Genomic DNA, 26,487 nt, shown 5'->3' with positions numbered 1-26,487 from the left:
GTGATTTATTTGAGCACGTTCACTTTGATAGCCGTAATCCTGCAGTAATAGCGAGCTGATTCGGGCTGATTTGCACTCAAACAGATGGTAATCATGCAGATATATTCACATTCAACATAAAACACACTCTCACTTATATAAAAACTGTTGAAAAATAAAACAAACAAAGAAAAAGGCGATTGCTATAAGTTCTGCCTCCATCAGCTGCCAGGTGCGTCAGAGTGTAGCACGACCCGTCAGGAGGGAGCGCCAAAATTAAAATATACAATACTTATCTTTCATTCACTCTTTTTTCCAGTGGATCGTCTCATTCTGTTTGTGATACTGTATGCTGCAAGACACAGTTTCCGACCATGAGTTATTCCATAACAGACACAAACAGTTCTGTCGCTGAAGAACTGAAATGTAAACAAAGGAATTATGATCCATATTACAACGTTATTGCTTTGTTGGACTAAACGTACTCCATGAGATGTTGTTCAGTGGACCCTTACCTTTCTAACTAAACCGGGATTTACAGCTGTGAATGTTTATGACTCATTATTACGACGGATCTGGTATATACAGCGTTTCCATTGTTCATGTTTGTATGTGTACTGCTTACACAAATGTAGCAAATGCTGTCTTTATAAGCTTTCCATTGAAAAACAGCGATCTGTCGTCGATGCTTGAGGCATAGATCTTTATAAAGATACATAGTTTGTCAAGATTAAACTTGTCCCATTTCATTTAATCTATTTATAAACAACGACACGTGCGAGTTTATGGGTTTTCGGGATGAGGGTGTCGGGGTGCTGGCTAAGAGGTTAATACAAACCTGATTCCAAAAAAGTTGGGGCGCTGTACAAATTGTGATTAAAAACAGAATGCAATGATGTGGAAGTTTCAAATTTCAATATTTTATTCAGAATACAACACAGATGACATATCAAATGTTTAAACTGAGAAAATGAATCATTTGAAGGGAAAAATTTAATTTCATGGCATCAAAACATCTCAAAAAAGTTGGGACAAGGCCATGTTTACCACTGTGTGACATCTCCTCTTCTTTCTATAACAGTCTGCAAACGTCTGGGGACTGAGGAGACAAGCTGCTCAAGTTTAGGAATAGGAATGTTGTCCCATTCTTGTCTAATACAGGCTTCTAGTTACTGTCTTAGGTCTTCTTTGTCACATCTTCCTCTTTATGATGCACCAAATGTTTTCAATGGGTGAAAGATTTGGACTGCAGGCTGGGCATTTCAGTATCCAGATCCTCCAACACAGGCATGATGTTGTAATTGATGCAATATGTGGTCTGGCATTGTCATGTTGGAAAATGCAAGGTCTTCCCTGAAAGAGACGACGTCTGGAGGGGGGCATACATTGTTCTAGAACTTGGATATATCGTTCAGCATTGATGGTATATTTCCAGATGTGTAAGATGCCCATGCCACGCACACTCATGCAACACCATACCATCAGAGATACAGGCTTCTGAACTGAGCGCTCATAACAACTTGGGTTGTCCTTGTCCTCTTTAGTCCGGATGACATGGCGTTTTAAAATTTTGATTCCACTTTGCCACAGTCCATTTTAAATGAGCTTTGGTCCAGAGAAAATGTCTGCGCTTCTGGATCATGTTTAGATATGGCTTCTTTTTTGACCTATAGAGTTTTAGCAGGCAACGGTGAATGGGTAAATCCAGTGGTGGATCGTGTTCACCAACAATGTTTTCTGGAAGTATTCCTGAGCCCATGTTGTGATTTCCATTACAGTAGAATTCCTGTATGTGATGCAGTGCCGTCTATGAGCCAAAGATCCCAGGCATCCAATATGGTTTTCCGGCCTTGACCATTACACACAGAGATTGTTCCAGATTCTCTGAATCTTTGGATGATATTATGCACTGTAGATGATTATAACTTCAAACTCTTTGCAATTTTTCTCTGACAAACTCCTTTCTTATATTGCTCCACTATTTTTCTCTGCAGCATTGGAGGAATTGAGAGGCTAGTTTATACCCAATCATGTTGCCAATTGACCTAATAAGTGGAAATTGGTCCTCCAACTGTTCCTTATATTGCTACCTCTTATTGCTACCTGTCCCAACTTTTTTAGAATGTGTAGCTCTCATGAAATCCAAAAAAGTTTTGGCATGACATTTCAAAATGTTTCCCTTTCAACATTTGATATGTTATCTATATATATATTGTTATGATGACTTGGGAGGTCTTTAATAAAACTAAGGCTATGGGATTACCACCTCACCACCCCTGGGACTGTACAAGTGACCTACTCCCCAATGCAATGCTTCCCAAGAGTAGAATTTACCCTTTGTCCAGAACTGAAACCCAAGCTATGAAGCAATATATCAAAGAGGTCTTAAGCTCAGGATTCATTTGGCCTTTCAAGTCTCCAGCTGCAGCAGGGTTTTTCTTTGTCGAAAAGAACGATGGAGGATTAAGGCCTTGTATTGATTATAGAGGACTTAATAATGTCACAGTCAAGTTCTGATACCCCCTGCAATTGGTTCCTTCAGCCCTAGAACAGCTCCGCGAGGCGACAAGCTATACCAAGCTCGACCTACAAAGTGCATATTACTTGATCAGAATTAACAAGGGCGATGAATGGAAAACTATGAGTATCAGGTCATACCGTATGGACTTGCTAATGCTCCAGCTGTATTCCAGTCATTCATCAATGAGATTTTCCAAGACCTCTTGAATCAGTATGTAATAGCCTACGTTGCAGACATCTTGATTTACTCTAATTCTGAGAAGGAACATATCAACCATGTCAGGACCATTCTCACTCGACTTCTAGAGAACCAGTTGTATGTCAAAGCAGAAAAATGTGAGTTTCATGTCACACAGACATCATTCCTACATTACCATATCAGTCATCAAGGAGTAAAGATGAATGAATCCAAGGTCAAGGCAGTCAGAGAATGGCCCCAGTCAAACACAATTAAAGAGCTTCAAAGATTTCTGGGAATGGCAAATTTTTACAGACAATTCATCAGGAATTACAGTATGGTTGCTTCACCTCTGACATCTCTGCTTAACGGCAAGCCTTCAAAATTGAAGCGGACTGAGGAAGCCACCCAAGCATTCAATGCCCTGAAGGTCAGGTTTACACTGTACTTACAACAGAACTAATTCTGGTGGCCCTCAGTGTCTTAGGAAGTCACTACCTATGTTAAAGCATGTCAAGTCTGTGCCCAATCCAAGACCCCCAACGAGTTACCTTCAGGATTCCTCCAACCTCTGCCCATCCCACAACGTCAATGGTCCAATCTCTCCATTGACTTCATCACAGACCTACCTTTGTCCAATGGCTTTACTGCTGTTCTAGTCATCATAGACCTTTTCTCAAATTCATGTCGTCTGGTGCTATTTAAAGGACTCCCCACAGCCATGGAAACATATTCCATTAATATTATATAACATGCAAGTACACTATTAAAAATATTTAATTTTAGTATTTGAATTGCTTATTCAACACAAATAAGTGGTCTTCTTTTTCACAAAGGACTGCATACCATCTGTACATCATTTAGGAAAATATTTATGTATCATGCAGGTAATGCCACAGTTGGTGTCTGTGAGATTCACAGGCTACGGCTGACAGTTAAATAAATGTTCGGTGGTTCTCGAGCTCGTTGTGTTTGAGCTTCCACATTTAAACAATGGAAACTATCTTTGTATCATTTGTTTTTTCAAACTGTCCTTATCCATCTTTGTCATTCTTTACTACTTCAGCCGATCATTTTATCACCCCAGTTCACTCACATTACATCTGGAATTGGTTTGTTTAGCCAAAGACATTATATACGATTGACTCTTTCCAGGAAAGGAAAATAACAATAAGCAAAGAGAACATAGCTGTTGTGTATGTTCCAGAAACACAGGCTGCCCTGAACAGATGGTCCATCACAAACAGCCCGAACTCCATTCCACCACAATTAATCGTAATAACAGAAATGCCTAAACACTGCTCGCATCAGAAGCAGCGGCGCTTTATTCCCAGCATGCTTTCATGGCAGGGTTATGAATGAAGGCTGAACACTTGGCCTTGGACACTCAGAAACCATGCTCTCTGTCCACCTGACATAAACTCTCAAAGTGACAAACGGCAGGAAGACACGAACACACGCGTGTGCACAGGACAAGGCTCCTCTGACCCGTGGCCTCGCCATCAGAGATTTGTTAGTGGCATGCCTGACAAAGACTGGAAGACCGTGAAGTATGGCAGTGAACGGCCACATCATGAATCCTGAAAATCGGCTCTTAAATTAGGGTTTGGCTCTGACAGAAGAGCAGCATAATGGGCAGGGTAGACGAAGGTGCTGTCTCCATCTGTGTGCTTGTTCTCTGAGCTATAGTAAACCGCAAACATACACCTCACCACTATTAGCAATGATTGTTCACCTCCATATGAACTGGCAAATCGACATATTTACCCTTGAAATTAATGTGTAATGTATGTGTGTATCTGCACAATCAGACAAGAAGCTTTAAATGTGCTTTACTTTGCTTTCGTGTGGAGTTTAAAGCACAAACCAAGACATCTCTGAGCAGTCTGTCATTATACTGAGTACACTAATTCCTGCACATATTCTTTCATGTTCAAGTGTGTTGAGAGAAAGAACCGGGATCATGCAGTGCAACAGGTTCAATCCTGCTAATTTCTTCAGGAAATCTTGTTAAAGTCAAAATGCATTGGAGATATTTTGTTACTATCCAACAGATTTTGAATAAAATTTAGCGTCCCAATCATCGACAGGCATATAAACACAGACAGCGTTCTGACAATTTTGGAATTTCAGTGAAATAAATGCAGTTTGAAAGGCTACTTATAATATTTAAATATACATGTAACAGCAATGAATGTAAAAAACAGCAAAAACAAATAAAATGTTAATGGCAGCTTTACTAGGACACTAGCCATCAAAATGATCTCAAGGTTTCCCAGTCATAGATATAACTTAGACGGCAGTTCATGCCCAATTTCTGACTAGGAAAGGCAGCATGAATATTCACACCTGACCTCATTCTTGAATCTGCACTGAGAATTTAAAGAGTGACATCTAGATGTGTGGAGGAAAAGCTCTTCTCAGCAGGCCTGCATTTCTCTGATTAGTGCATGATTTTTCTGAGAAACGGTGTGGACTTCTGTTGATCTGAAACTTGCATGCATGTTTATTGCAAACCTACATCAGAGAGTTTTTTTTTTTTTTTTTTGGAAGCGTGGCATGTTTTATTCAAACACAACAATCTCTCAGGTGAAACAGAGATTTCCTCATGCCTGAAATAGAGTGGAGCAGTTTGCATGAGCTGTAGGTGTTGAATGCATGACTCACATGAAGTTGACGCAGCCGGTGCCGGGTGGAGGAGCGATCCAGATGAAGCTGAGGCTGGTGGAGGGCAGGTGACTGACGTGAGACGCCACCACACTGCACACAAACTGAGTCCCGAACTGTCTGTCTGACATCACCCCTGAGAAAGACACACAATGATAACAATATCCGACATGTGAGCTCATCGTTTGTGAGATAAAACCACCAATTTTTTGTGGAAATCGACATAATCCAAGCGGTTTGCCAGCAACATGGAAACAAAGAAGTTCGGAAAAAATCTGATTTTTTTGCATATGCATTTATTGTCCAGATGGGTTTTTGAAAGTTTTGAAAGAAAAAATTCAAACACTTTATTTTTCCCATAGGGGCAATTCACAAGGTCACGTAGAGTAACATACACAATATACATAAGAGACATCACGCATAATGTGCACAATGTAAGTTTTAAATATAATCTGCTACAGGCAGATGCCTAAAACTAAAAAGTCCAAAACATGTCTGAATAAAATCCAAATGTATAGCAGTCTCCTCCATTGCTGAGTTTTTCTTCTGTGACAGAGGAGCTTTGCACCGTGACTCGACAGGGTGCTTCTTTGGATTGATGCACCTCCAGTTTTCCTGCATATGTTTTGAAAGCCTCGTCACATATGTAGATACGCCTGCATCGTTACCAATGCAACCCATACAGAAAGACTGGTCATCTCTGGACACACAAACCAGATTTGATCACATGCCATTAATAGTGCAAACAATCTGCCTGGAAAAATATGATTTACCTGCAATCTGAACGTTTTTCACTCTTCAGAAAGTCAATTACAAATTCATACTGGCTATGCCTTTTCATTCTACTTTAAGTAATGGGGTTGTTAATTCATTGTTATTAATTGTTAATTCCTTTATTCTGCACTTTAAATTGGATTGCAACCCAAAAAATGATATACACCAGCTTCAAATGGTGTGCAGATAAATTATAAATGTTACAGCATTATTAAAGAAACAAAATCGTCACATTCTAGCAAATCACTGCCCCATTAATGCTCATTAATCAGATTGTGCTTCTATTTTTTTGCTGGTTTATAAGACATGATAGACAGAGGACAGAGAATCGACAGCGAATGTTTGTGGCTAATTATAGCTGCCAAAATGTCACAATTATGTTTCTGTCTTTGTTTCAGACCCAAAACACTGTTTTACAAAACACCCTCAATAAAATAACATTAAAAACTCAGAAGTTTGTATTTCTCCAGTTCTTCATGTTTAGTGAGGATGAAGTGTCAGTGTTAACAGGCCTCCAGTGGGCTGATATCATCACTCAGTGTTTCCATTTCATTTATGATGTCCAGAGTAAACTTCTCTCACAGGACTGAAATAATGGTACCAGTCAAAGCCATAAACAATGTGTGCATTTCCTTTCACATGCAGATAGAAAACTAGAGAGCCGTCGGCGTGATTAATGGCAGTTGAGCGACCTGCGATCTCCCACGGCCACCCACACTCGAGCTGAATAAAGTCCTCTGCACTCGCTTCACACACGCTCACGCGCACATACACACACACACACATACACACACACACACACACACACACACACACATACATACACACACTTTCCACGGCGTTCGATAACCTAGTCTGAGATTTTTACTCCAAATGGCCTCTAAATGAGAGTAAGATGATTTGGCGAACAACAGATGGGCACGGGGTGGCACAGACTGGCACGCATGATGCTCACTGCTGCTCATTAAAATGCAGATTCATAATTTCAACTCGACACATATCAGTAGAATAAAGCACAATATGACTTATTACTGTTAAAGAGAGTTCAAACAAAAATGAAAATTACTCACCCTCATGTCATTCCAAACCAAAAACACCTTTATTTGGTCTTACAGGTTTGGAGTGACATGAGGATGAGTAATTAATGACAGAACTTTCATTTTTGGGTGAGCTATCCCTTTAACCCCAGTGTTGCAATTTATCAGGTCAAATCATGGTTTGGCAACATACAGAGTCATTGACAAATGAAAATTAAATGCTTTTTATTTGAACATGCATTGATCTCCAAATGAAAAGTGTTTGTTCCTATCAGTAATTAAATACATATTTAGTGTTTTCATTATAAGTGTTGACACACTGGAGGTTTGTAGGATGTTTGCTCATCTATCAAGTGTCACTTCAAATAAAGAGGTTTTCTTCTCTCCATCCCGAATCCTCCTGCACCACCCATGCGGCCTCGTCTCCTTCTCTCTGAATCTCAGCGTATATCTTCCACACGCTCAGAGCCGGCTCGTCGTCCATCATGCAACAGCAGGGTATGAATATTTATTAATTCAACATACAGTATGTGACTGAGTGGGTTAGTGAGATCTAGACGTGTCTGGGCTTCTCAGGCCTTATAGAAAGACATACGTAGAACATGACGTCGTTGATTTAATGTTGTATTATATGGCATTTCTTGCCAAAAGTCACTTTGTTCCCCTGAGAAACTTACCCAGGCTCGGAAACTGGAGGTCCAGAAGCTTCTGGATCACTTGGCAACCCTTCCTCGCTTTGCCATTGGTCCATTTCATAATCTGCCAATCATCCTACACTGCCATTGTCATGCCTCTGACAGAAGTGCTCTTTGTGTTGCCAGGAAGAAGCTGTGTGCCCGACTCAGAGATGCAGGAGCCCGGGGCCGCGGGAGTGGGGGCCGACACAATGCAGAGAGGATTATTGGCCAGAAGACAATTCAGCCACCTGGGAGAATCTGTGTGTGTGTGTGTTTATAATCACAGATCAGATTTATTCACTGCTACATACATGCACTGAACTACAGCTGAGGCCCTTTGCACTGCCGTTGCTTTGCTCCTGATCTTTTCACTTTCTGAATGTTGAACTGTGGACTTGGATCTGCACCAGCTGCCCAGTGAGCCGTGATACTATAGAAATACATAGAAACTAGTGAAGGGTTTCCTGTGTTGAACTGGCCATCTGGAGCCGATCCCAGTGAATCTGAAAAAAATAATTTAATCTAAACACCAGCATTCTAGCTGATACAGTGTTCGTCTCTAATGTGTTTTTGAAATCATTAATTATCATTATCATTACTATTACTACACACAAACATCTATTGCAGCTGTGAGGTGACCTCTGACCTCTGATCTTTGACCCCAACCAGTGCTGGTTCATGACTTGTCTTTGTAGTAAAAATGATGTTGTGAAACGTGGATCAATAGTTCATTATAGAGCAGTTAATCTGGGTCATTTGATTTCATTTGCTGCTGTCTCATAGCGGAACTGGAGCATTTCTCTGTTTCTATCACTCAACAGCCCATCAGTGTCTGTGCTTCTCACCAACAAAATAATCAGCCTTATTACATCCTCAATACAATTTAGTCAATATGTGTAAAAGCAACAACAGAACCGAAATGAAAAAAAAATAAGCATCTTTCCCAGTCAGAAGACTGAAGTCAAGGAATGAGTCAGTGCTGTCCACGTCCTAGTCTCAGCCTCAACCTCACATCCATCGACCGTTGGCTAAATGTCTGATGCATAAGGGACACAAAAGTGGAAACACTTCAGAAGTGTCGAAGTCCTCATCGGATTGGTTGAATTCTACAGGACTTCTGCAAAACGTGTGTGTCACGTTCTTTAATGTTCAGTCCGGAAACAAAGATATCGTGGCTCCAAACCCTCTCATGAAAGAAGAAAGCCGTCGAGTTTACAACTGTGACGAACATCGCTTATCAGGAACAACTAAATGCTGGATTTTTAAAAGTATTTCAAATATTTAAAGTTTGTGGCATAGAATCTTTACAATACGTCAGATAGCTTTACACACTGGTCTGTTATTATTGCAACATTTCCACGCCTCGTAACGTGACGCTGAACGAGACAAACTGTAATTGGATGTGCAGCCCTTGACCAATGAAAGCTTTCATGATTTCCAGACGTTCAGCCGTCAGTTTGAAGGTCTGGCTATGCGAGACTATCCAAGTCCAGTCACAGACCTTCTTTGATTACGTGAAACCACATTTGTGACTCAAGTCTATTGGCTTTTAGACCTCCAAAGCACAAAGAGCATCTTTCAGTGTTGGAGAAATTTCTTCCCTTCGGTGAAAATCTTTTTTGTTACTTTTGAAAAGAATGTGGAAACTTGGTTGGATACTTTGGCATCTAATTGATGACAGCAAGAAAAATCTCACACTTACAGATGATTCTAAAGCTCTTCATCATCTCCTTTGATTCTCATCTCCTCTCTTTCTCTTACATTAACTTATGTCTGTCCATCCATATTCATGTTTTGTGATGCTTTTTTAATCAGATTCATGTCCTCCACTAGTTTCCACTCCTCTCATCTCAGAATGGCCATTTCAGTGACTTTCAGAAGGATTCGCGATCAGAATAAAGTTGAGATGATAGACAGGAGCAATGTCAAAAGTCAGCATAGTGCCAGAGGGCCTGTTTCGTCACGGACGCAGCTGAAGCTCTTCTGCATCTCCTGGGAGGCATTAGCACTAATTTGAAGTTTAATTTGACGTGACTCCCCGGCTAATGGTGCAAGCTAGAAATTAATTAATCGGACTTGACTTGTGCTAATTTTCGACGGCCGCGGCGCAGCGTTCCCTTTGGAGCAGCCTGGCTGGCGTAGACGAGCTGGTGACACGAGCGGCTGAGACAGGTGGGACGCGGGCAGCCCTGGAGATCGCCTCGCATCTGAAGCACTTTCACCCAGCATGGCCTCTGGGACGCCGGGCACCCGCTCGTGACAGCTTCATGCCAACAGCCGGCAAAGTGTAATTAACAAATCAAGACAATGTTGCCAATGAGGAAAAAAACATCTTTTTTTCCAACAACATTTGGGTCACTAGTGCCCTCATGGATGCCTTTTATAAACTAGAAGACAAGATAAGATGCTCGCGATGGATGGGCTTTTAGAAGCAGAAATTTAAGGATGGTTTTGCTTTCAACCAAACCATTTAAAGCTTGGGAAAGTGCATCTTATCCCTCCTCCATTAGGAGCCTTTCTCTAGGGCTCTTCTGTTATCCTCAGAGGAACTTAAAAAATTGATCAGAAAGTGAAAGTGCATCCTAGAAAATATGTAGGTCTTCACAACAATGGTAAAGAACACAAGAGAGGTGGAAGAGGTGTGCAGTGTGATGAATGGAAGGACTGTATTTATACTTACTAACAGCAGATGCATCTCAGTCAGATCTTAGTTCAGTAGATCACTGTCTCAATCACAAAATCCTTCCTGTGCACTGGAGCATTGTGTTTTTTTTACAGGATCATGTCTCCTACATTCATCAACCCTGCTCTGTCTGCTGCACATATCTTAATACTTCTCTAAATACATGCACTCAAATGCACCACCACTAATGAAATACAGTTAGAAATACATTTCATGCAAGCTCTTTTGAGAGTATACATTTAGTTATTGTCACTTAAACGTCCTGCATATATATATTATTTGTATAAAATAGAGGACAAATCATATATACAGCAGTATTTTCTAGTATATGTGATACATAAAGGGACTGTTTTGTTACTCCCTGCTGATCCCTGACTTTGTGTTACTTGAAGAAATAAATTAAATAAATTACAGCATGTTTCAGATAACATTCATGAGTGTTTACAGGCTATATGTGTTTTACAGCACTGAGTTACAGAGATGCATGTGTGAAATGTTCACCAGTGGGTGAGCAGTAATGTGTGTGTGTGTGTGTGTGTGTGTGTGTAGCTGAGGGCCTGTCAGAGGAGTCAAAGAGCAAGCTGATCACAGAGCTGCTGAGCTTTTGAAGTCTCTCAGGGACTGACAGCTCTTCAACCCCATGAGAGCACAAGCATGCGCGCACACACACACACACACGCACACACACACACACACACACACACACACACACACACACACACACACACACACACACACACACACACACACACACACACACACAATGTGAACCAAGAATAATAGCATAAAGTAGCATGTAAATGAAAGCAGAGAGTAAATTCAGGAAATGGCACCCACTCCTGCTTCACAAACACACTGTTTTACGCAATTTCTAACAAAAATTTAAACAATTTAAATTTGTATTTTTTTTTTAAATTCTTTTTGTGTTTTTTCACTGGATGTGATAATCACCCTTCATAACCCTTTGGAAACAGATTGTGATAATTACATCGGCAGAAACTACAATTTCTGGCAAAGAAGCTGCACCGTGTAATTCAGTTTGAAACTGTTCACATTTAACATTAATTTAGGTGTGAATATCCATTAAGCAGACGTCAAAATCCAGTCTGTTATTCATGTTAACACTAAGGTTCATTTGTCATGAGAAACATTATTAAAATGTTCTGTTTTCATTTTTACACATTTGGCAGACACATACACACAAACCCATCAGATTTGAATGTGTGAATGTGTGTGTCTAGGTCAACTTGCTCAAAGAAATCGAAACCATTGCAAGATCCGCATCACCTGCTGCTCAGCACAAACCCAGCGATCCTGCAGAGATCTCTCACTGACAGAGCTAACAGACTCACACTAAACTCACACTAAACTCACACTAAAACATCACACTGACAGAGCTGCACGGTAACGGATCTGGATCACAGAATCAGACTCCAAAAATCAAGTACTCGCAATTACAGTGTATTACATTTTATAATGCTCATAATCAGTTTACAGTTACTTTTTTGTTTCTTTATTATTTCTTAAAATGGCAGTAAATATTGCTAATTTATTGATTTTCCCTTATTCTTCTTTTTCTCTTTTAAAATGTCCTTTCTAAAAACCCTACTGTCATACCATTTAGCTTTGACAATATGCACAATACAGAATACTCATGTAAATACATTGATGAATACATGAATATGGATGAATACATTATGAAACATGAATATGGATTGACAGACATAAGTTAATGTAAGAGAAAGAGAGGACAGGAGATGAGAATCAAAGGAGATGATGAAGAGCTTTAGAATCATCTGTAAGTGTGAGATTTTTCTTGCTGTTTAATTATTAGCTTTTCATCAACTCACAAACCCACTGCAGTTCTTACATTAAGCCCAGATTGAAACCTGGTTTAATGTAATGTTCAAAGCACTTTATTATGTTGATATCTTTCTCTTTGGTTTATCTTTTATTAATTTATTTTTTATTTTTATTTTTAATCAATGCGGCATGTTTATGGTAAGTTTAAACAAGTTAGATAAAAAGGTAATCTAAAAGTTATGTAAGAAGTAGTCAGATTAACATTACCTAAAAAAAATTAATCTAGATAACGTTACTAACTACAGTTTTCATGAGTAATCTTTAATTAGTAATGGACTAAACTTTGTCAATAGGGAAGTCGTGGCCTAATGGTTAGAGGGTTGGACTCCGAATCGTAGGGTTGTGGGTTCTAGTCTCGGGCTGACAGGAATTGTTGGTGGGGTTAGTGCATGAACAGCTCTCTCTCCACCTTCAATACCATGACTTAGGTGCCCTTGAGCAAGGCATCGAACCCCCAACTGCTCCCCGGGCGCCGCAGCATAAATGATGAACACTGCTCCGGGTGTGTGCTCACAGTGTGTGTGTGTGTGTTCACTGCTCTGTGTGTGTGCATTTCAGATGGGTTAAATGCAGAGCACAAATTCTGAGTATGGGTCACCATACTTGGCTGAATGTCACTTCACTTTTTTTTTTTTATCATAGTGTGATCTAACTGCTCTGAACAAATAGCATGGCATTTTATGAATAAAACCCACTCTGTAATGAGCCTAATTTACATGTAAGGGGGCGTGTTTGCATGGAAACAGATGTCAATGGTTTACTGACACAGTGAAGGAGAGGTTTACACCTGCTTACACTAGCTTGTGGACCAATACTGAATGAGACGCAGAGTTTATGCTGAATGATTTGAACAATAATTCCAACCAATAAGCACCAGGAATGAACATAAAGATAGATAGAAATAATAAACACTTTTAAATTGACAAATGAAAAGATATATTTAAAAATATTTAATTCATATTTTAAACTGTAATTAAACTGGACATCTGAATAAAAAAAGTAACAACCATCACAAAACAGAAAGACAGTCGTGGATCATCAGGTGTACAGGTGGACCACACACAGTACTAAGAACTAAGGGTTCCCAAACTTTTGAGTGGGGTTATTTTAATAATTTCAGCAATTTTTTTGTCTTGTGGACTAAATGTTAATATATTTTATGTACAATATCTTACTCAGGACAGTACTAAATAAAAAATAACATGCATTTAGTATGATCTCTCTTATTTTTTGAAAATTACTCAATTATATATTATATTTTCACAGATTCTGCAAGAGGTGCCCAAACTTTCAAGCCCCACTGTGTGTGTATATATATATGTATATATATATATATATATATATATATATATATATATATATATATATATATATATATATGTATATATATTAATACACACACACACATCACAGCTGCCTCTGATACACTGCACTGGCATTATCTGCATTTCATTATAACTCACTGAATCTGTAAAGGGCACAGAGACGACCTCAACAGAGATCAAGTTTTCCCAAGTGGGACCATATTGGAACTGCCGAGGATTCATTGGAAAGTTACAGAAACATCAATGCAGAGTTAAATTAACACTTTCCCTTCTGGGATTAATTAAACTTGGCATAAAATGTCATTCAATTTATTTAATGGCGCTAAGTGATCTTCTGAAAGCCAGACGCTGGTAAGTGGATGCTAGTCACCTGGATAGTCACCAACTACGCTTAATGCTTGGCCTATGAATATTAATATATTACGTAGGCGGATGTTCCAGGAAGGTTACCTAACAACGTCACCTAATTAATATTCATGAGTCCATGTCATGATTTCATAACCAGCTCTGCTTCAGAATGTTGGGTGTATTAAGGCACTGTTCTAGGTAAAAGAGATTTGGAATAGTTTGCATTATGAAAACCCCAGTATAAATAAAAGGACAATGTTTATTTCTGAACAATGAGAAAGTGCAAGGTCTTTGATTTTTATTAATTCTCTCATTTAAAATAATCATCAGCCGGTAAAAAAAAAATCTGCAGCTCTACAACGAGTAAAGTATATACATCCTTACTATCCATTGGTTTTCTAGCCTGACTGTAAGCATTTTTCTTTTCATCTAATTTTAGACTTATTCAAGACTTACCGAAGCCAAAGGCTGGAGATGCTGGGATGGGAGACGACTGGACAGAAGTGGAGGTGTAGAGACCGGTGACCAGCAGCCCATCGAAGTAAGTACTGGTGGAGATCGTCACTGCAGACACACACAGAGAGAGAGAGGAGAGACAGAGGGTCAGAATTCAGAGACAACTGAGAAAAATCCATCAAAAAATAGTCCACAAAGATAAATCATCACAGTGAAGATAACTGTAAGAGAACCTTTGGAAAAGTGCTTTGGTACTCATCAGGGGACCAAAAAGTAGCCCTGGACTTTCTGGCCCACAGCAGTCCACTACATCATAATTCATCTGCCCCTGTTTTGATGTCTGATTTATTAATTTATTAGTACTGAGACTGCTCTCCTTACAAATGTTACAAATTACCTGCTCTTATCATCTGATTGTGGGTGTATCTCTCTATTAGTTTTATTGGATCTTAGTGCTGCGTTTGACACAATTGACCACAGCATTCTTTTGCATAGACTTGAACACTTTGTTGGCATCAGTGGAAGTGCATTAGCATGGTTTAAATCGTACTTATATGACCGCCATCAGTTCGTAGCAGTGAATGAAGATGTATCATATCGATCACAAGTGCAGTATGGAGTACCTCAAGGCTCAGTACTAGGGCCGCTACTCTTCACGCTTTATATGTTACCCTTGGGAGATATCATCAGGAAACATGGTGTTAGCTTTCACTGTTATGCTGATGATACTCAGCTCTATATTTCTTCGTGGCCCGGTGAAACACACCAATTTGAAAAACTAATAGAATGCATAGTTGATATAAAAAAATTCTTACTGCTAAATTCTGAAAAAACTGAGTATTAATTATAGGACCTAAAAACTCTGCTTGTAATAACCTAGAACACTGTCTAAGACTTGATGGATGCTCTGTCAATTCTTCGTCATCAGTTAGGAACCTAGGTGTGCTATTTGATCGCAATCTTTCCTTAGAAAGCCACGTTTCCAGCATTTGTAAAACTGCATTTTTCCATCTCAAAAATATATGTAAATTACGGCCTATGCTCTCAATGTCAAATGCAGAAATGTTAATCCATGCATTTATGAGCTCAAGGTTAGATTATTGTAAAGCTTTATTGGGTGGTTGTTCTGCACGCTTGGTAAACAAACTACAGCTAGTCCAAAATGCAGCAGCAAGTGTTCTTACTAGAACCAGGAAGTATGACCATATTAGCCCGGTCCTATCCACACTGCACTGGCTCCCTATCAAACATCGTATAGATTTTAAAATATTGCTTATTACTTATAAAGCCCTGAATGGTTTAGCACCTCAGTATTTGAATGAGCTCTTGTTACATTATAATCCTCCACGTCCGCTACGTTCTCAAAACTCAGGCAATTTGATAATACCTAGAATATCAAAATCAACTGCGGGCGGCAGATCCTTTTCCTATTTGGCTCCTAAACTCTGGAATAACCTACCTAACATTGTTCGGGAGGCAGACACACTCTTGCAGTTTAAATCTAGATTAAAGACCCATCTCTTTAACCTGGCTTACACATAATAAACTAATATGCTTTTAATATCCAAATCCGTTAAAATATTTTTAGGCTGCATTAATTAGGTAAACCGGAACCAGAAACACTTCACATAACACCCGATGTACTTTCTACATCATTAGAAGAATGGCATCTACGCTAATATTAGTCTGTTTCTCTCTTATTCCGAGGTCACCATAGCCATCAGATCCAGTCTGTGTCCAGATCAGAGGGTCACTGCAGTCACCCGGATCCAGTACGTATCCAGACCAGATGGTGGATCAGCACCTAGAAAGGACCTCTACTGCCCTGAAAGACAGCGGAGACCAGGACAACTAGAGCCCCAGATACAGATACTGTTTTCCTAATGAATGTTGTTCAGTTGCTTTGACGCAATCTGTTTTGTTTAAAGCGCTATATAGATAAAGGTGACTTGACTTGACTTGAATTTAATATTTAAGTATACAGTTTGGGGATTTTAACCAATAAGGCAACTGATCCTCTGTTGAAACAAAAAAACCTGCATGCAGCAGCTGTTCATTTAGCTAGTCCTAGTGAACGATACATGCTCATCATCACGAAAAAATCACAAAAACCCACATTAGGTCAAGGAAGCAGCAACCTATCATGCTCTCAAATGGTCTGCAAATCCACAAAAAAGCATCGAATGGAAATGGAATATGATTTTACATTATCATATTTTACATTACATTATGACTTGATTTTACATCAAGTCCATCACTCACTACTCAGTCAATTACAATTTCAATTAAGCACAGATTTTTTTTGCTACTACATACAGTACATATTCTTCCTTAGCAAATGCATGCATTGCTCCAAGCCTGTTTCTCATTGATTTGTACAAACTGAAGAATGAGACAAAATTATTGTCTATTGTAATCAACAAGATGGCACAGATGTGGTCCGGAGACACTGAATGAAGAATAACCCAGAACCTGCTTGAAGAGAGCAGATGTGTGTCCAGGAGGCAGCACAGATGGCAGCCATCAAAAAGACATGTTCAGATGGAGGACGAGGATCTCACTGAACACTGAGAAATACACTTTAAACGAGTGTGAGATTGACAGAGAAGGGGAAGAGACAGACTACATTGACGTTCTGAGTCTGTGATGAACATACAACAGCAAATGTAACCGAGACAAAAAAATATATATAAAAAAACCCTGCTTAGTCAATTTAATATAAATAACAATAAAAGAGCTAATGAAACACCATTCTTAAACATTTTCACAACTTAGTTTCAATGCATGCTTTTGTTTCTTTTGGCATTATAATGTAGCATTGCTGAAACTGGGCAGAGTTTCGTGGAGCTTGTGCTTCAGTTGAAGATGTGTTCATGGCTGCTGTCCACATCTCAATTCATTTCAGTATTTGAGCACAGTAAAAGCTCTTCACTACTTCATGAATAGACTGGTAATTGTTGAGACAATCATTTTTTTCTGACAAGAAATGTGTTTCAAAACCACAAGCCAACAGCAGATCTGCTCTGAAAGCCTGCTGTGGGTTTAACCAACTGTTTGACAAAATCCCAGGCAGACAGATCATGAAATAGTCAAAGAAAATCATCATTAATAATATTAGTTCTAGTTTGATTATTATTTTACAAAAACAAATTACTAGAGACTCTCACTATTTCTTTCTTTATGAGGACTCAAGGGAGAGGTGTGAGCACTATGTGTGTGTAAGAGTGTGTGTAGTTTGTCTAGACGTGGATACACTCTGGATTAAAAACATATCCCTTGTTCCTGCCTCTCTCCCCCGGTGCCAGCTTCAATAATTCATCCTCTTACTGCCAGTGTAATATCTAGTCCTCTCGCTCTCCATTTTTCCTCTTTTTTTTTTGTTTTTAACTACATCGTTCCTTACCTCGCTTTCTAAATAAGTGCAACTCAGTATGTATGGATCAGGATGATTGCTTTACATCCAGTTCATTCACATTTATTAAGTCAGGATATCAATGAGAGAAATACATTGTGGACACATTGTCAGCCCAAGACAATTTCGGTCTTTTCTTCATACAAAGCTATCATTCAGTTTCAGAAGACGGTGAATATAGCACACATAGTCATATTGGCTGCATTTAAGGTGCTTTAATAGTATTTTTCTCCTTTTTGGAGTTTAAAAGTGCCTTTTATTTATGCAGATACAGGCCGTAAATAACGAGGGTATTAATATTGGCAGAATTTGTATTTTTGAGTGAACTATTCCTTTCAACGTTAAGAAAATGCACATGCACCTTGACAAATTCAGATCCCAAATAGCGTTCGCTCTCCTCACACGAGGCACCTCGGGCTCAAAGCATCGCTCCCTCAAGAGCACACAGCTTTTCATGCAGGAGAAGCGTTCGGAGGCGGGTGGGAGTGCAATGCGAGCGATTGGGCCAAGAGGTTATTATGAGCAACAAACAGCACAGTGGAGGAAGGCGAAAACAGGGATGGAGGGACGTCTGGAGAGGCCCGTGGAAAAAGAGTGATCGATGAAAATGAAAGACGTAAATAATTCAGAAATCCATCTGAAAGGGAGCAGAAGCGGGGGAAGGGAGGAGAAAAGAGGAGAACCTGGTAAGAGTAACTCATAAAAACAGACGTATTCACCTGCGGGGGTTTGTATGCGCACAAAGCTGTGCTTTGATGAGAACTCTTAACATTCACTCCACACCCGCACACACTCAAACTCTCCCGATGAGCAGTATTTGACTCTCTTTAGCAGAAAGAGAGACGACGTGTTGCTGGGAGGAAGAGATGCAGCACATACGTCAACACAACATAGTAAATGACCCGAAACGTGCCTGCCATCCTCCAGTCTTTGTGTGATCTCTTCCATCTAGTCTTGTCCATCCAAGCTGTTCTCTTCCTTTATCTCTATACTGTCCTCTCCATCATGCAATATAGATGGTGCGATGTAGTACGCCTCATTACCAACACTCACCACCCCACTCCTACTCAAGTATTGATAAACCTCGGGCCTCGAAAGCATCCCTGGACTCGCTGGCATTAACAGAGGGGGCTGTTTTCCGTTGTAGAAGAATAGAAAACAGAAGAAAGAAGTGCAGGAGTGACGTTTCTTGAACCATTTTCTGAAAGAGGCTGTGAGCCACTGAGGTTCAGCAGGTTCAGACACGGATGGCTCTATATGTGTGTTGCTGTCATCTGAACAGCACCTGGTGGCACCCTGAACGCCAGACGCAGGAGCAGAGGAGTGAAGCGAGAGCAGTTGGCAGGACTGGGCATTACCTCACTCCTAGTTAACAGCACGGCAGAGGAACAACGCCTGCCAGTGTGTGCAATGAAAATCAAACCTTAATGTGCACGAGTGCAACAGTCACTCCTAGTTGAGCAAGTTTTATTGGTACAGCATGTATATATAGCTACAGAGCAGCTACTCCAGTGAGCAAGGCAGAGAAGGCTGTAGAACAGAAGAAGAAAAACTACTCCACAAGATGTGTACACAAAGAACCTTGGGAGGAACCGAACTAATGGTAGGATCAGCGACACAGATGAGTGCTGGATCAAACTCACTGGGGACTGGATATATATGAGCTCCTGATCCTGTACATCACAAACATAAGTGTGATTCCAGCCTGTCACACCTGTGACCCCTCCACAGATTTAGGAAAATGACGTTTCAGCCATAAAAACCTCAGTGCTATACTTTCACCTGTGTGTATGTCAGAAGGTAGAGGCACTCGCAATATGAAGGAAACGTAACCCAGGGTCCATCTGAGCTGCATTTGACATCCCACTGGAAGCATGGTGTGCCCTTGAGAAGCCGGAAGCGTGGAGAGGCCACCAGCAGTGACTCGGTCCATCTGTTCCCCGGCCGGGCCAGTCTCAGAGCCATCTCCCTGCCTCTCAGGCTGAATCCTGCTGAACCAGGGACCTGCGGTTGAAGACACCGGGCTTCTCCGTATCAGTCAGCATCGGTGTGGAATGTGTGATGAGTTTACGTGTGTCAGTGACAGCTGGATAGGACTTATCAAACTGTGATGATTCTCTTGCGTAACCCTCTCTCGCCTCTCTGCCCTGCTGGCCGTGCCATCTGCTGTTGTGAGGGCCTGTTGCTGTCAAACACGCTCGACCGCTCTAACAAACATTAACAGGTCGACTTCCTGAGCAACAGCTTCTTTAATGATGCTCCTAACCTCTTAATAGATGCCACCTCCCTTCACATTTGCTCCGAACACGAGTACAAACAAAACTGAAGGCAGAAGGGATTGAGCTATTTTGATGTTTGCTATTCTGTAGCAAAAGTTGAAAGCTTAAAACATATGAAACATGCAGCTTTTATAGAAAAACAGTTTTAAGTTGTGCAACCTCTGATCTGGTTAATATCTCACTTGAAACAGAGCATGACGTGTCACACTAATGAGAACTACAATAACAACATTTACTCAAGATAGCTGCTCTGAGCTAGAGTTGATTATTGGGTGAATAACCAAACTTAGGCTTGTTATCAAATGTCCTGCAATAATATAAGCAGCGTATTCAGGCATCAAACTTGTTTTCCGTTTATTCAACTCTTGATACACTACATAGCCAAAAGTAGATGGAAACTCCCTTCTAACCTGGCGTTTCCAGTCATTTTGTAATCATACACATACTGTAGAAGTGTTTCTTTTCCATCATGTCAGTGCCCTTGTGCACAAAGCGAGCTCTATAAAGAAATGGAGTCTGCTGGGGAAGAGCTGGCCTGCACAAAACCCAGACCAGAAATCAAACTAAAAAAATGTTAGTCTGTCTTTTTTGGGGGTTACAGCTGGACTTTCATTGTCCAGGAACAGGGTCAGAGATCTCCAGCTTATAGGGACACCAATGTAATGCTCAAAAGATGCACAGTAGCACCATAGAATAGTAACATGTACCCTTACCATGAACCTTTTAGGATTAGATAAGGAACTGCTCCAGTGAACAGGTCAGGGCCTGACATCACTGATGCTCTTGTATCTTAACCATTTAATTTGAAAAGCATGACTAAAAGCACGTCGGCTTCCCTGTGCTTCTACAGCAGCTCCCGCTCTCCTGGGAAAGCCTTCAACTGGATGTTGAACACCGATGCAGGGATTTTTCTCATGTTCAGACGCAAGAGCATCAGTGAGCTCTATTCTCTAAGCTGAAAGGTAAAGTCAACAACAAAAAATCTCAGACCAGCAACTATCATTGATTTGTGAAAATGCACAGATGTACTCTGGGGAGTTAAACATGTGAGCTGAAGGTGAACTGTATTCTGTGGACTGTTTCCTGCTATCTAAAAATGTATTCATGAAATGCACTGACAGTATTCAAATAGATGATCCGGCATGTGTGCTACCGGAGTCAGTGACAGTCTTCAGTCTCTGAAGCTTAATTCCTGTGAGATTTCCCGTAGGTTTACGCTCCCACAGCCCGATGCGGAGGGAAAGGGATTCTGGGACAGTGATATGCAGAAAACTCGCTGCATTAGAAATGAACTCCACAAATAAATCTGCTCTAACCCCTCTTTTTGGAAAAACCACCCAATTCAATTGCACTGCTGTGTTGCTTTCCTCCTTTCTCGTGATCGAAAATGACAAAACTAACAAGCATTTTTGAGAGGGAAAAAATGAGAGTTTTCAGGATTATTCGGTTCAGGATCTCTGCCAGCACGAGCTTGAATGTCTGCGCTCAGCAAGACGACTGTAATCACTTCCATGTGCTGAAACACTGCAACAGTTCACAGTTAAAACCTTCGCTAACACTTTCTATGAAGCCCGTACTTATAATACATTATAAGGGTATTCTTAAGGCGTTAAAATGAATGCATGATGCATTATAAAAAACCTTATAATACAGTATATCAACTCATGAATAATAATAACAACAATTATAATACATCATAATACTTACATATTTGTGGTAATAAGTTTAAGAATATGATTATTTATAACACACAATGAACACCATTTTACATCTCCTTCATTTACAGTATAATGGACTGGATCATATCTTGACATTATTTCAGATCTGCACAGTATCTCACTACAGCGAGTGACTGGTTAGATGAAGAGAGTTATTAGAGTCTTTCTCTGGAGCTAATGTTAATTCATTGATGTGAGCTTAATACTCCTACTGACAAAAACAAAAACCAACATTGTTTTATATGGTTATATTTTATTTTGATTGTTCACTTAATCAATCGACCATAAACAACTTTGCAGCTACATGCCAACTAACTCTCATTAGAGTATTAATATGCTCAAGAATGGATGAATCTAGTCTGGTAGAATAAGACACTTATAGTCAGTTTATCAGTTGCTTGACCATCAAAATAAAGTGTTAGCATAAGATTCAAGTAGCAGACACACTAATACTCTAATGACCGCTAGTTGATATAGCTGCAGAGTTAATTATCAACAGCTGTCTAAAGGGTACCACCAAAAGAATCAAACTGATATTACAATACAAATAGTTCAAAGCAAATGTGTCATATCACACATTCATCTGATCTGATATATGATCTTATGGCTGTTTGAGAGAAAAAAAAATATTATTAATATTATTATTACTACTTATGAGTGGAATTTAGAAAGTAAAGTAGCATCAGAAAAAATAGCAAGATATGAGACTTATAATACATTATAACTATGAGAAATGTAATCCATTGTAATGTTGATGCTATTTGTTCATTGTGTTACAAATCATCATACTCTTAAATGCTATAAACACAAATATTTAAATATTATAATATATTAAAACTGTTCTTATGAATATTCATGAGATGATACAACATATTATACTTTCTTTTTTTATGCATTACGCATTCATTTTAACGCCTTAAGAATACCCTCATAATGTATTCTAATTACGGGCTTCATAGAAAGTGTTACCAAACCTTCAATGCAATGACGACAGATAGTCAGATGGATAGACAGATGATCTTACACCTGGTGATAAAATACTGTCTCTCGTAGAAAACAGGAAATGTCTAAATGAGGTCAGTTTGTCGACCCCTGACACACACCCACACAAGCCAGAACATTTCCTCACCAGAGCTGCATCTATTCCTCATGGACAGATAAAACTCTCACAGCCACTAAACACCCAGAGCTCTGTTCCATAAACACACTCCAAACACGCTAAGGAAACTGTTGGGAAATTCATTGTGAAACACAGAGAAACTCAGCCAGGGCTTGTGTGGTGTTTTTCTTTATCTTCATGCCTGTATTTCAGTCACAGAGGACAGCTGGGAAAAAGCTCTCACTTGCAGTATGTGATCTGGACACTGAAGTTTGCACTAAACTTCACAGTCCGAATTCTCAATTGTTTTAGTGAAGCACCTGAATTAACCCAACTTGGACTGGATAACTGTGGTTGTTGTTGTTTTTAAAGTGGCCTTGTTTATAACCCGTGCTTTAGCTCAGTGGTTGACTGACAGATGAAGGCTTTGAACATCACACAGTGTGGCTGAATTAGAAAGGATTTTGGACTGTTTATTCAGCGTCTGAAACAGATGTTGAGAGCGGGCATAAACCAGATGTTTCAGCTGATTAGCTGTTTGAAAACACATGCATCATCACAAATTAATGCTAAATCTATTAGGAATTTTTTCATGGATCTACCCTGTGAAATATTTGGTTATAGTATAAGTGCAATAGAACATTTTCAGCACACACATCTAAAAAACATGATTCCTGGGAGAGAAAAGATCTGTGTATGAAACAAAAGCAGAGACAAGATAAAAGAGAATAGTAAATCACTTTCACCTGCCTTGCTCTTGGCGCGGCCCTTCTTAGGTCTGATATTTCAAACTGCAGTTTTTATGAGCTCAACGCTGCACATTAGCACATTATCTATATTCTACTCATTCACAGAGTATGCAAACATCAGCCACAGCTCGGTTACACCGGAGTACTTTCCTCTATTGAAGAAATTCAGTCTTTTAGTGTTTTTTAAGTAAGATCCACCAACATCAGCCAGTTCTGCCACACTGTTCCCCAAAACTTCCAGTATATGGAAATACTATTTTATTAACCTGAATACAAATAGATGATTTGGGAACATGTTCTATTTACACAACTCTCACATAACTAACATGATCTGAGCTAATTTTGTCTAGAAAGCAAACAAAGTGGGAGTGCTACTGTAATTACAATAACCACTCTCATTTCCGACTATTGTTGTTTCACACAGAACGTGGCCTCTGGAATCTCTTTTTTCAGCTTGAGCTCTCGGGGTAATGTTCATGAGACCTGGAGCTGTGTGAATGGTTTGAGAGCTGAAGAGTGAGATTGTCATTTGGTGCGATCCCTCCATTGACATGAAGCACACAATCTTAAGTTTAAAGCCATTAACTGATCCTACTGATCGAATAAATGCATCTATTGATTCTGAACAGGTACCAGCTTCCAGCGTCACAGTTCAGTCCCTCACTGTTTGTTTGGCGGCTCATCTGCCAGTGAAAGGCGCTGGAACGCTTCTGTGTTGTGGTGAAGGTCTGAATGTTATCAGCTGGTATGACACGCTGCCCAAGGCTGTGATTATTGTGAGTTTTATCAGTTCTAGTCTGTTGTGTGTTGGGAAACTTAAGAAGACATACAGCATTTTTGCATTAGTTAGAATAAAACAGTTTATCTTCAAAATATCAATACGATTGCAAATGTGATATTGATTTTATACAGCAGTTCAATAAACAATATTTTAATATTTGGAATTACGTTGTAGACACATATTTATCATAATAGTTTTTTCTCTATTTCTCCCAAAAATACTAACAAACAAACCCACAGAAGCAACACTGCATGTCTCAGAGCGACAGAGCGGCGCTTTGTTATTAAATTAATCTGCGTTTTGAATGAATTGGGTGTGTCAATGAATTAATTGCCCATTCAAAAAGAACTCACTTCATTTCTGCATGAATGAGCCATTTAATCGCCAGTGATTACTCTTTCAATGACAACGAGGAGCTTGAGCGTAAACTGATCACAATTTTAGAGAAGCAATTCATAATCTGTAATTCAGCACTAACAAGCACAACAGCGATGACCCCTGCGTTCAGCAGCCCTGAAGAACATTTCACTCATTAGAGACCACTGGATCGTTTCATTTCTAAATGCAGAGACTGAAATTGCTGCTTGGAAAAGCGTACAGATGGCCTGCAGGTCGCTCTGCACACTGGCATCATCACTGCCCATTTTGTATTGAGTTTAATGACGACCTGGCACAGTATTAGCATCTCTCTGGCATGTTCGACTGCCATCATCACTATCCAGGGTGAAGCCCATAGCCAGATGCATCGGATTAATTCTGAGCCGTGTTTCACTGTCACATTCGCAGCCAAACAGGCAGCCGTCAGCCCAGGCCCTGCCCATTAAGCAGCTATCACATTATGCAGAAACCCATCACAATGGGCTGCAAAACAGTTCATGAATTACTGCTTCATAGCTATGGAAAATATTTCCAGTGCATTCATTTGGTTCCACTGAGAGGAGTAATTTTTCGTTATCTAATGCCTCACAAATGTGCAGTCTGAACTTGTTCAATGTCAGAGAATGGGCTCTGTAATCTAAAATGCATTTTATTACATCTGAATTGCTCACACCTGCTATTAACATCCTCTGAAACCTTTCCTGATCCAATTTCTCGAATCACTCATGAAATCAGAGGCCTCCCCTTCATTCAGTCAGATCGCAGCTGGTCAGATCTTAATATGGTTAGTAAACAGGCCCTTAATTAGCTTCACCTTTGAGACTCTCCTGCATTAACAGATGACAAGCATGATTCAGAGAGTTATTCTGTTGTTTAATGATGTGAAACTGAACAAGCCAGCGCAAGAGAGTTTTGCTTTATAGGGCTGCAACAAATAATCTCGATAACTGATGGTAATCAATAATGAGAATAATCAAATTTATGTGGAAAACTTCCGCCCGTCCCGTTACTTTACAGCAGCGAATAGCGCATTTCTATAGACAAAACACATCTGAAAAACGTTGGCTCTGACATTGTGATACAATTCCCCCAAACTCGTGATCTCTGGGTTTTTCACTATGTGGGTGAAGTCTGTGTGTTACGCATCAGCACTGAGTGTTTCTTGTGGGCGTCTCCGCTAATTGTCATCAGCAACAGCTGTCACTCATTACTCCTCCCTATATATTACCCTGTCTAGCGTCTTGTGTTTGTCAGAGCGTTGTTTGCTGTTACTCGTCTGATGTTTTGCTCTCTTGTGTGTTTCTGCATGTCCATTTCTCCCCGGAAACCCATCAGAACTCATCGCATCTCACCATCGGATCATCACTTACCTCTCGGCTCGATTCCCCGCAGTTCCTGTGTCACCGTCTCCTGCTGCCAACTCATCACCACTCTTCGGATCCTCCACTCACCTGCATCTTCCTGGACTGTGTATCCCCGACCAAGTATCATCTGTGTTTCCATCTTCATGTACTGTGTCATTCATATCATTAAATATTCATTTACTCACACTTGTTTCCTGCCA

At 39.9% G+C, this 26,487-nt stretch overlaps 1 protein-coding gene across 3 annotated transcripts in view; it reads right to left on the bottom strand.

The window, feature by feature from the left end:
• Nucleotides 1-26,487, bottom strand: part of reln (reelin) — a 108,228-nt gene that overhangs the window by 74,505 nt on the left and 7,236 nt on the right. For all 3 annotated transcript variants that reach the window (XM_026245757.1, XM_026245758.1, XM_026245760.1), the window contains exons 2-3: nt 14,508-14,615; nt 5,345-5,480 (exon numbers count right to left, since the gene is read on the bottom strand). In XM_026245757.1, coding sequence (XP_026101542.1) covers nt 5,345-5,480; nt 14,508-14,615 — 244 coding nt within the window. The remainder of the gene's footprint in view (nt 1-5,344; nt 5,481-14,507; nt 14,616-26,487) is intronic.

The sequence above is a fragment of the Carassius auratus genome, unplaced genomic scaffold (genome assembly GCF_003368295.1).
Source record: "Carassius auratus strain Wakin unplaced genomic scaffold, ASM336829v1 scaf_tig00010418, whole genome shotgun sequence".
Taxonomy (NCBI): Eukaryota; Metazoa; Chordata; class Actinopteri; order Cypriniformes; family Cyprinidae; genus Carassius; species Carassius auratus.
This window is presented reverse-complemented; position numbering and strand designations above follow the sequence as displayed.